Source organism: Empidonax traillii, unplaced genomic scaffold, assembly GCF_003031625.1.
Source record: "Empidonax traillii isolate 1590-97213 ecotype Southwest subspecies unplaced genomic scaffold, ASM303162v1 scaffold201:size1909950, whole genome shotgun sequence".
NCBI classification, from domain to species: Eukaryota; Metazoa; Chordata; class Aves; order Passeriformes; family Tyrannidae; genus Empidonax; species Empidonax traillii.
The window spans coordinates 495,768-508,318 of record NW_020955394.1 but is presented as its reverse complement, the minus strand read 5'-3'; the positions used below and the strand labels follow the sequence as shown (position 1 = coordinate 508,318).

The 12,551-nt window shown below is 40.3% G+C and overlaps 1 protein-coding gene across 1 annotated transcript in view; it reads right to left on the bottom strand.

Annotated features, from left to right (window-relative positions):
- The window catches only part of ABHD17C (abhydrolase domain containing 17C), a 28,939-nt gene that overhangs the window by 2,426 nt on the left and 13,962 nt on the right, over positions 1-12,551 (bottom strand). The window contains exon 2 of the mRNA XM_027887011.1: positions 1,881-2,060. Coding sequence (XP_027742812.1) covers positions 1,881-2,060 — 180 coding nt within the window. The remainder of the gene's footprint in view (positions 1-1,880; positions 2,061-12,551) is intronic.

Here is a 12,551-nt window from a genome sequence, read left to right as displayed (position 1 = left end):
TAAACAAATTTCTGTCTCAATGCTTCTCAAAAAAAACCCCAAAAAAACCCAAACAAAACAAAACAAACAAACAAAAAAAAGCCAAACAAAAAACCAAAACAGGATTCAAGTAATTTAAGGTGCTATTTAAAATTAAAATGCAGCCTATTTCACTTTTCTTATCTTGAACTTGAGTTGTGTGCAACTATGCTGCACACAGGAAAAAATCCCATCGTAAGGGAGGCCTCAATAATGCAGATTTTGTTTTTCCCCATAATTTTCATCCCCAAATTAATACCGTAACTAAATGTAAATTGCAAATACTTTATATTCAACATGCTATATAAACTGAAGTTTTAAGCCCAGGAAAAAGGTACGTCCCAAAGTTCCACAATGTGACAGACGTATCAGCTACATACAGCTACAGAGATGTTTATGCATAAATTTAATGGCTAGATACTAAGTTCTCATTTATTGTAGGAAACCCCTTTCACTTCAGTATTCAGATAACGAAACTATTTTTTTCATATATATTCACAGACCATTAAGCCAGATAATATTTGTATTTTGCAGAAAATTGGAAGGCGTCCCACTGCCAACTCAGCGACTCATAAAGCAGTATTTAAACTGCACATTAGCCTTACTTAGTATTCTCAGCCACACGACTCTGCAGCTAGAAAAATCTACAGAGACCAAACTCTCACAGAGTTCCAACATAAAATGCACATAATAGCAATTCACTGTAGGTGCACACAGAACTATTTTGCTTCCCACCGTGAAGACAGACAGTTGAGCTGCACACATTCATAAAGTGCACTGCTGTTTATTTTCACTGCTCCCAGTACCAAGAAAGTCAGACTGTCAGCAATGAAAAGCTCAGTAGGGCAAGAACAAAATACTCAAGAACTACAGTACATCTGTTGTCACTGTTCCCCCTCCCACTTTTTAAAATTGTTATTTGATTTGGCTGGTAACAGCTAATCACTGTTACTTCTGCAATCAGAGCTATTTTTAAGGCTTTGTTTTTTCCCCTTTAGCAGAAGCATTTGTAAATATTGGATTTCAGGTTTGAGGATGATGAATGAGTTGGAGTATAAGTGCTTCAGATTCTGTCTGCACCTCCAACAATTTAATTACTTAATTAATAACCTGTTTGGAAGAATTCTAAATGTGGGGACTGGACAGGGATACTGTCCAGTGAGAGCCACTATGACTTGGTCACCATTCCCTCCAGCTCTTCTGGCTAGAGATTTGTACCTATGGCCTCCTCCACCTTCTAGTTTTAATCTGTTGTAACCAAAATAAAACAAATGTAAGAAATGCTATAAATATCCCTTACTACACTTATTGCAAGCATGACCTGAAGCAAAGCCAAGTATTGCACAAGACTTCAGTGTCTGTTTTGTCTTCTCCCTTCCACAGACCACCAAGGTTTTAATCTGTGCCCCCCTCCTCACCCCCAGGTCTATATGCCCTGCTATAGAAAGAATGGATTCTCCTCTCATATTCTCCCATAACTTAAACTGAGAAGTTCTAAAAGATTCCTAGAATATCTGCTGTTCCCAGGACCTCTACTATTCCCAAATATTTGGATACTCTTAGGTCTGCTGCAATTGCTTTTCTAATGAAACACCACACTATAAAAGCAACTGTTTTATCCTAAAACTAGCTGTATATAGTTTTCTGTATGTAAAATATTCAAGAGCTTCTTAAAACAAGATCAAAATCTTTCAAAACAGGGACAGCGACTTACTTTGCTTTGGTCACAAACATCGGGATCTTACACAATCCCCCTCAGGGAACAACAAATACAAGTATTGGCATCTACATACTAGTCCCTTTTAAACCCCTAAAGAGCATGCTGAGTATAGAACAACCCTCTTTGCAGCATTCATACGTACCTTGGAAAAGCATCAAAGCAATAGGTTTTCCTGGTGTCAGGAAAAGCTACCCGTAATCCAGACATCAAGGGAGAATGAAGGATTACTGCTGCACACTCGTACCGAGATGCCAGGTCTACTGTAGGGACAGTACCAATACTCTGACCGTACAGGATGATGTTCTCAGGACTAACACCATACCTGTAAAGAAAAGAAAGATCCCTTTAAAAAAAAAAAAAAACAACAAACAAAAACCAAAGCCCAAACACACCACATTTCACATCACAGAAGCCAAAACCAAACCAAAGAAATGAAAAGAGCATCCCCCCTTTCCTCTGTAGCTCTTTAAAATCTGTTTCTAGGAGACGTGAACTTATACATCTAAATTTTAAAGCAGTCTATTAAAGTAAATAATCGAAATATTGCAAAGGTTAAAGAGAACTGTCTTCAAAGAAGGAATGCCAGTTTGTTCCTTAATCTTCGCCTTCTTTGTCAACAGCTCTTGACTTTCACTCCACAGCACAGCAAATTATAAACCAGACCTTCCCCTATCCAGAGTCACTCTCAGGAATTTCAACTGGATGTCCTAGGTGCTAAAGACCTTTTCCACCATTAAAAATGATAGTTACTCCTCTGCCCACCTTTCCTTCCATGTAGCTGGAACAAAAAGTCAAAACTGCCTTGTTAGTGTAGCTGAGGACAGCAAAGACAGGTCTGTTAATTTTTCCAATTTCTGATTAGTATAAGTTATTCCTCATTTTTCTTTTCCAGTTTAAAATGTGTCAAGTTTATTTTGTAACTATAAAGATATCTCATTCCATAAAATTCAGGGGTCACAGGGAGTCCTGGATGGCTCCCTGATATTCCTGTTTAGTCTGTAAAACTGTCCTAGCCTATGTGTGCTGTTTCATACTGCAAAAAAGCTGAGGATGAGACTAACTCAGTTTTCACTTAAAGTATGCAAAATAGAAAGGAATTTGGAAGGGGCACAGGAGGAGGTGACAGTGGATAGGAAGAAGTGAAGAGTTTTTGGCCACCACAACTTGTTAGAAAAGCTGCAAATCAAAGCTGTTACTCAATTATAAAATATTTACCCAGAAGATTTTTATCTGTAACTCCACTTCCTACTGCAAGCTGTATAAAGAATAATCAAGTGCAGAAGAGAATGCATTTCTAGTAGAAAATAATTTGCGCAGAACATGTCTTTTTGCCTGTCTACACTGTCAACAGTCTTGTTGTCACTGACAGTGAAAATCAAACCCTACAGTTTAGGCCATACCCCCTGTACCCCTGGAAGGTTTCGATTTCCTTGCAAAGCTGCTTGCAAGGTATATGGTCAGGCCTGGAGAGTACTCAACTCTCAGGCATGAAATGGTTGATTTGGTATGTGCAGAAGAGAAAATTACAATGGAAGAATAACCAATTAATAATTAAAATTACAATTACAAGAGAAGAATAACCCAGTACTAATCATGCAATTATAGGTTGTCAAGATTGCCTCATTTTATGATGAAGTATAACTAGACGGGATTGTTGCCTCCGTGAAACTGAAATTTTCTCAGTATTTTTATACTGCTGAGCATAAGGGTGCTTTTGGCATCTACCATAATATGAATAAGCAACTGTGTAAAAATATCTCCCTGGAGTAAAATTTTATCCTCTTGGTAACCAAGCAGCAGCTCACACTGGTGGTCTATCGCCACAGTCACAGCCTGATGTTCTTAAAGAGATCTTGTGAAGCTCTTCTAGCAGACTTTTTTCCCCTCCCTTAGTGTTAGATATAGTCCAGCACACAGTGGAGCACAGTTGACTCAGTTAACAGATCTTGTCCTCACAGGCTTCATTCCATGGGCTGGGTGGGGAGGGCTGCAGGCATGCACCTCCAAAGGCAGCACAGACATCCAGTCTGCTGATGGATCAGCTGTTGCATTGTACTAAAGACAGGCAGAAATGCATCAACATCAGGGAATACAAAAAAACAGGACTGAAACAAGATCTTCTACGTGGCACTTCAGTGGAGATGGAATGATATATTAACACAGGTAGGTTTTGCAATACCATCCTGAACTCCAGTGCTGTGACAAGCATGAAGTTCCCTTTCTAAAAGGTTTACAATACAAGCAGAATATGGAAACAGATGTTTGAATGGGAATCACAGGGTGACAGGACAGCACAGGATGGCAAGAGAATTCAACACATACAATTGCCTAAGTATAGCAATTTTCTTCAACACTGATCTGTTTTGGATTCATTCCTTTTGATGTTATTTTGTTTGAAAAAGCTCAATTTCTTAGTATGCCAGTTAAAGTCAGATACAGTCAACAGAGTTATTAAAAAAACAGAGATCTCTAAACTTAAAGTAGCCCTTCATCACTAAATAAATGCTACAACTATTCAGTATCCAACTCCATAGAAAGTCAACGTGACAACTTTGACAAATGAAATAATCATAAAAGGGATCAGGACACTGAGTTAGTGCACTCTTAGCCTATCGTTACATCAAATGTCTCTTCTATTTTTGTATTCCTACTGACTGACAACTAAAAGAATCTCTGGGACTGTTTTATTTAGGGACAGTCCAACTTTCCAAGACAGACGAGTTACTGTAACAGATTTATCTTTTTAAGCCCTTCACCATTAGGCCATCAATCAACAAGTGAGACACGGGGCTTACTGCAAACATCAGCAGAAACAGCTACATGTAAAATTTATTTATTGCGAGGCCAAAGGACACGGGACAACTCATAAGTGAGGGCCACGAATAGTTGACCTGTGCAAGGTCCTCAGAGCTGAGGGCCAGGGCTTGGCTCCACGATCCTCTGCGTCCTCCCAAAGGCTGCCCAGCTGGTGACTCACCACGCACCGCTCAGCTGGGGCACAAACTGACCTGGGGATTTTATCTTTAAAATACAGCATGCCTAAAGCAAAGGCTGGGTCCCTCCCTCGCTCTCTGCAAACTTCCTTGTGGTATCAGATCCTTGCACAACACAAGCAGTGATACAGAAAGTGAAAGAGCAGAGAGGAAGAGCAGACATGGGTGAGAAGGCAGCAGTGAAAGGATAACTGAGCGACAGAGAAAAATGGAAGGAATATGATAGAAAAAGGCAAAAGACACTCTGGAAAAAGAGGAATCCTGTTGCAATCTGCACTCCTATTAAGGAAGAAAGTCTTTCCACCAGCTAAACAGCAGGTCCTAAAAATAACTTCCTTGAAACACACTAGCTTTGGTCTCTGTGGAAACAGAGCTCCATCCGACGAAGCGGGAGAGCCAAGTTAAATTTCTGGATGTGCTCGGGCACTTCTCCTGTGGAGCCCATCGGAGAGTTCTAAAGAAGCAGGGCAACACTGCAACATGGAAACCAGCCTTCAGCACAGCCAAAGCAGGAAATAACTCAGTTACTGTGAGCATATGCAAAACACTCATTTGAAAAGGGAAAAAAAAAAAAGAGAATTAGAAAAGGCAGGCATGCTTTTTTCCCAGAGGGACCTCCATTACTGAGAACTGCAGCTACTGCTACATACATGATGTAAGCACTTCTGCTTCCCTTTACCCACAAACACTTATCAGGTGGCAAAGCTCAAAGCTCTCCAGCCTATTCCACTCTCAATAACCCACGAGTATATTGTGTGGCTTACAGACTACATTTACGTGTGTAGAAAAAAACCCAAACCAGCAACCTTCACAAGCAGTACAGCTGCCTGAACCTACAACTTCAGGCCAGGTCTAGGAAAGGCCCCAACACACTCTACAGTTAACAGTCACATTAGTTATTTTCCATCCCCTCCCTATGTTACTGTCTCAACACATTAGGTTTACCAGAAGTTCTGGTCTCCCCATGCCAGCATGAACTACGTGCACCAAAGCTGGTTATTAAGAATCCACACCCCAGACTCTTTACTTACTCCTGCAAAGAGTAATAAGAGACTTCAGTCTCGCCAGCAGGTCAGTGGGACAGAGAAGACTGGGAATATTGTTGACAGCGAGTAAAGCAAAGGAGGATGGGACACAATTACTTCTAGTTCATCTGCTCAGCCATATGGCTGTGGTTTGGGCCATGTCCCTCCTCAGTTTCCTCATACAGCATCAACTGCCACTGCACAGTACTTAATGCTTTGTGGCTGACAGCACTATGTACAAACTGTGTATTATCATAAAGCATCTTTAATTATAAGCATAAGACACCAAATCCCTCCTCCCCCGCCAGGGCTTCAGCTTTGAGTGATACAGATGGAAAGTTTATCACTGCTATTTTTACTCTCTCCTTACTCAGTTGAGAGTGCCAGTGGAATGCTGCTGTGGGACCACAGACATGTCACACAGCTGAAGCCCTGCAATGCTCACGGCCAAAGCTACAGCATCTGTGCCAATCCTCAAAGGTGCCAAATACATACTCAGTAATGAGGCCAGTTCTTTTTTCAGGCTTACTGAATCCGGGAAGTTAACCACACCTTATATTTTCAGTTCGAATTCTTGTGGTTCTTGCTGCCCCATTATCCCTTACCTGAACGGGAAAGCGTATAGAGCAGCATGGATATGGCACCAGCAACAAATCAGCTTAAAGAACAGCCACAGAAACTATCCAGGCAGAGCATTTTGATGGCACAAAACCCAGTCCATAACACTGTTGAGACCTGCTGTTTAACTGCTACTAAACTAAGGCAGGGAGTGACCGTCAAGCTCTTCCTTACAACACAGCACATAAATACACAAGGCCAGGACAATGAGGAAACCAGCTCCTGCATTCCTGCAAGGGGACTGAGTTTGAAACTGGGCACTCCCCTCTCCAGCAGGACACCAGTGAAATCATTGATTTCAAAGACACAAAGAAAATACAGCGCACACCAAGAATGACACAAATCACGCCACGTTTGGAAGAAACAGTGACTTCTAGAGTAACTTTACTATGACACACATGTCCTCAGTTTGTCATAACCTGTTCAAGTTTGTTTCTGTCTGTTTATACAAACCCATTTGCTACAACATGCTATTTATCCCCTTTTCAAAATGCATTATCTCCAAATTCAATAATCCAGACAAATTTAGATTGCTTTTCAAGAAACACAGGTAGGTTCCTCTCCATCATCATGATACACTTCCGTAAGATATCCATTACATTTTCAGAAATAAGTGGCAATTTAATCTGCTATGAATCTAAAAATCTAATGTTGGGGATAGAAAGAAAAACAAAAATCCTCAATTAAGTAAAAGTCACGCATGCAGATTGTGTACCTTGAGCAGAGTTTATGTTGTGTGGTTTTTATGTTAAAATAAATCACCACTATTAGTTCAGCCAATAAAGACTATTGCAAGAAATTTATAACATCAGAACAAAACACTGAATTTTAAATGTGTTTCAGCAAGTACCACTCCAGCATGTCAGTCAGAATACCATAGAAATTACAGCCTAAATGCCAACATTAAATTGAGAGGAAGGCATTAGATTAAGGATCTTTGGAGTTAACCATAACAACAACTATCAAATGAGAAAAATCGAATTTCAAGACTCACAGGAAACCCTGGCACACAGCAAGAGTCCCTGTGCCAGTTTCTCCAGTTTCCCTGAATTGACACAAACACAGATCTAAAATTCCTCACTGTTTTACTGACACTGACTCTTTAATTATGAGATGCCCTCCTCCTCCTCTAGCTCTTTCCCGTCCAAGTCTACAAGTACTATGAGATTCCACTTCAGGTACACCACACCCTCTGCGATTTCACATTTTCATGTGTAAGAGTCAAAATGGTTTGTACAGTATTCTGGCTTATGAAGCTGAAAAAAAAAAAAGATATTTTTCTGGCATATATCCCAGCACACTGTCACAGGAGCAGACAAGCAATTCCACAAATGTGTTCACACTCAAAATAATTTAAATGGCTGCCAGAGAAATTTAATCAAGGAATCTGCCACACCAGAGAGCCATTTGGCTGTGCTATGGAGAAACCCCAGTGCCAACTAGGATAGGCTAACTAATACTAGAGTTACAGAATTATCCTATGACTCTTCAAAATGCTGTCTTAAGGGCTATTTTCTAAATTATCAGCAAATACTACACTACTACAGGCTTGCTGGATTGTGTGACTGGAGCACTAACCCAGTGATGTACCATTTCTTCATATAAATAAAAGGATCAAGTAGAAGCAACTTTTAGGATGATCCTTTGCAGTACAGTAACTTAATTATACCAAAGCATGAATCACTTCAACTGGTTCTTGATTACTGTCTTGTGACTATCAATGATCTGCTATCAAATATTGAGAACTGTGTTCAAAGTTCAACCAAGTCCTAACAAGGGTATTGAATATCACTGGTGAGCTCAAGCAACCATGACAGAAGCAGGTGATCTACACACTGCTGAGCAGTGGAGCCCCTGCAAGTTTGCCCTCAACAACCAGGTAAATGATACTTCATGGCATTCTCTAGAACAAACTGAAATGAGATTACATTTTAAATTAACTGAATTATGCTAATCTGCACTGAGTAGCTTTGGGGTGACAGCTGGTTGTCTTTTTTTTTTTTTTTTAATAAAATCCAAACAATACTGGTTCGTCTAAAAAAAATTACTCCTTTTTCAAATACAGCCTTAAATATTATCTTGTGTTCATCCACCCCAAACAGAGGCTTCTGAGGATGTCACATGTGAGAAGGTGTTTCTCACCTTCCCTAACTAAAAGTAAAACTGCTCAGGACTCAGAGCAAAACCAAGTGCTTTTGAACAGTAAACCCACTTCCCTTCTTTCCCCCCTCCCGACCGTGCTTCACCATTATGAAGAAGTTCCTTTTCCCTCTTCAGCACCCATTTTTGCTGGAGGATTTCATACCACACCCCAGCAGTGATTCCAAGTGCTTATCCTGCACCACACATTTTTGATCCAACTTACCACCACCACCATACCACCAGCCCAGAGCAGCAACCTGCAGGTACAGATCCAGTCTGGTCTCTCTTCTGTCACTCATAAATCAGGCTCTAGCATCACAACCAGTTAGAGTTAATGAGCTCACAGCAGAGATTTTTTTAACAACTGCAATCAAACTGTATCTATCCATTCTAAATGTTCGAGCATTTTTCAGACATAGGAGTCAAAAGTGAAGTGAAATGTAAGAGCATTAAAAAAAATTAAGAGGTAGCACACGCCATCAGCCAGGAAAGAAAACCTCTGCAAACGTGTTCTGGAAGAAATCTCTTCCAAGCTACCTGAACAGTAACAAACTGTTGTGGTAAAAGAGGCAGAATGGGCAGAAAATCGCCAATCTGTGCTTGCAGATCTATGTGGTATGTTTTTAAGGAGCTAAAAAGTAAAACCCCTTTGTTTTCTCTTGTACTGAGAAACCAACTGCATTTATAACACAACTTTGCACCACCACAATAACCCAGGATACTCATTTTGGTGTTTGGTTTATGATAAACTGCTCATTTGTCTACCACACGAAGTAGCAGTTTTATGTATAAACAACAAACAGATTTGGAACAGTTGCTTCTGCCTGACAGAGGGCTTGTTGGGGTTTTTTTTTGTTTGGTTGTTTGGGTTTTTTTCCCTAGATAGCAGGGAATGAGGAAACAGTTTTCATTAAGTGTGCACTGAAATTTAAGCAGGAATTTGTGCCATTGGCATGATGATGTAATAGAACAGAGTAACTTTACAATCATTAATTCTTTCATATCAAGTCAGAGTTAGCAAGAAAGCCACTGACAAGCAAAAAAGGCTCTTGTAAAACATCCAGTAAAAATGAGCAATGATGTGGCTGAGCCATCTGTTTGAACTACCTTTACCTTTCCACTACTTTATGACAAAAGGCAAATAACACTCCAATACTCAGTGCACATTCATGCGATGAGAGGGAGCAAGCACCTTCCTAAATAAATTCCTAAACCCCCAACATTTAGAGGGGGTTATTTATTTTATTTCTCTAATCACAGCAGCAAATACAAACCAAACCCACTGTGAGTTGAAATACAAGAACCTAGTAGCTGTGGAAATTGGAGCTACATTCATATATATATATATATATTTAAGCTTAATTCCCACTGCCCCCAACTTTCTTTGCTTTAGCAACCTTAAAAATCAACTGGGGTTCTGCAGCACTGGCAAGAGAAAACAGTTTTGAATATATGTGGAAGCTCTTCACTCTTGATAGCTTCCTGCTTCTTACAAAGTGCTTTCTTTGAGCAATCCTGATTCACACCATTTAGTCCCAAGACACAACAGGTAGATGGCATAATAAAATGAATCTTTCACTCCAGTTATTTTAAAAATAGAGCACTGGACTTAACTTCAACAAAGTATTTTGCATTCAATTAAGATGCTCTGTAGCAAATAAACCTGGAATACAGAGGACAGGAAACCTTTAATGGACACTATCTTTCATGACTAAAACATCAATAATTCACAAAAACTCAGTCAGCTATATTCTATTATATGCTCTTTACTGTAACTGTGTAGAAAACCTATACAGTCAGACTCTGAGGTACATTCAAATACGCTGTGACAGCAGAGAAAATTCAGTTACTTTCACAGAGAAGCTCAGTCTATAGTATCGTCTGGAGTGAGGAATTCATTATCTTCACCTCCAGCTTCTATCTCATCTCTATCCTGCTGGGGTATTTTTACTTCAACTGCACACAGCACCTATGCTCTATGACACACCACAGCTAAGACAGATGAGTGTGCTCCTCCACAATACTTATTGTGACATTAAAACTCCAACTATCCTTTTACAGTTGCAAAAAGCCTGCACTTTCACTTTGGGCATCCTACACTCAAAAGCTGAAAAGTTAGTAAACTACTCCCTAAAATTGTACTCCTAATAAGGGTTGCTATGAAGAACAAGAAAGATTTTATAATATCCATGTACCTAAACCCAATATCTTTTAATATAAAGACTTCAGTTAAAACAAGTATATGTCAACTAACACAGAAACTGCTTCCCTAGGAGACATTAGGAAAACCTGAGTGCAAATATTAACACTGGTTATGCATTCCCACAGGTTTTGTGCTTTCATAGCTGTTTCTGAGATTTCAGTTACTTCCAAACTGGAGAACCTCGCCTTATATCCGAGGCTGAAAATTCACAGTGAGCCCATGCCTTTTGGCTCACCTCCCAAGCCCATCACATAACCCTCCTCACCAGCCTTGGCTCAGCATTGGGAAACCAAGGGTTTGCAAGCCCAGAGGAAGCAATCGTACTGCTCTCCAACACTTCTCAAAGCATTTTTGTTTACAAGCACTGTATTATCTTTCAGTATTCCCATCTGTTTGCTGAAGCACCTCTGACAACCTCACTGCTCTTGCCTTGACTCTTCACATCAAACACGAACTTTCTGCTGTATCCCCCTTGCCCTACACACCTACAGCACCGCACTAGAGGTGAAGGCCACCCTGCTGTGGCACTAATTGCCACAAGCTGCACCTATGCCAGACTTAAGTCTCTGACTCATGAGCTGGGATTACTTATTGAAGGAGCGCAGCGGCTTTTGACCGGAGCTGCTGCCTCCACCCAGCTCGGACATTTCCACCCTTCCACCAGGCACAGCTCAGCTGCCACAAAGCAGGGAGGAACTGCTGAAGTAACTGTAAGCACACAGTGAAACAGAACTAACCCTAAATTGTAATCGAACTGCAAAGTTCACCTAAAACGTCACACTTGCAGGTTTGCACAGCTGGTTAGCCACACACACTGTAACGAATAGCAAAGGTATTCCTGACCTAAGGATCTTAAACCAGAAGCATACACGTAAATTCTGTTAAAGGTAGTTAGTTGTCTGGATTCTCTAGAAGAATTAAATGGTTTGTTAAACTGGAATTAATCCTTCAGAGACTAATATTTGGAAGGCTAGATGAAAAAAATTCGAAACACACCACTCAAAAAGTTAGATATCTATAGCTCTTGGCCCTTGAACTACTCAAGTAACTAGTCCCACCACTGTTTTAATTCAACTAACTACGTAACATTTTCTTGGGGGAGGGGGGGGGGTCTGTTTTGCGGTTTGTCTGATTTTGTTGTTGGGATTTTTTTCCCCATTCTTGCCTTCCTTTCCCATTTTCTTTCATCTATTTACTGTCATTTTACTAATGTTTCAGTCTCTAAGTAAAACTATTTAATCTACAGGTTTTACAAAGAACATCACGTTTGCAAAGATTAAGAGTATTAAATGACTTTTTGCTACGATTCTTTGATACAGTTTACAAGGTATTAAATGTGAAATTCGCAGCACTGATGCAGCACTTTCCTTACATCACATACAGACAACTGTAACTCTATCTAAAACACAAGTTGGCAAAAGATTCAAGTGTTATCACCACAGTGTTAAGAGGGGAGAACAAAGAAAAAGTTGAACTCTCTAAACAAAGGGAAGGTGCTTGTCTCCAAAATCCTATTATAGCTGACATTTTCACACTGTTCTTCAAAGATCCCTGTGAGTCTGAATGCAGTGCCTCCCACAGAGCACCAGAGTCAGAGCCCCAGAGGATTACATGGGAGCTGGAATGGATAAGGCCTTGCAAGTATGTAAGCAGACAAGCTGGATGCAGCATTTCTTCCCATCCAGAAGCATTAGTACAGCTCTGGCAGTAATTTGAGAGTCTCTGATGGAAATGGGATGAGAGGACAGGCCGGCAGGATGGAGGACAGGAATGGCAGAGAGGTCCTGATACAAATGTGGTCAGTGCCAATGAACTGGTCTAATGTTCCTAAA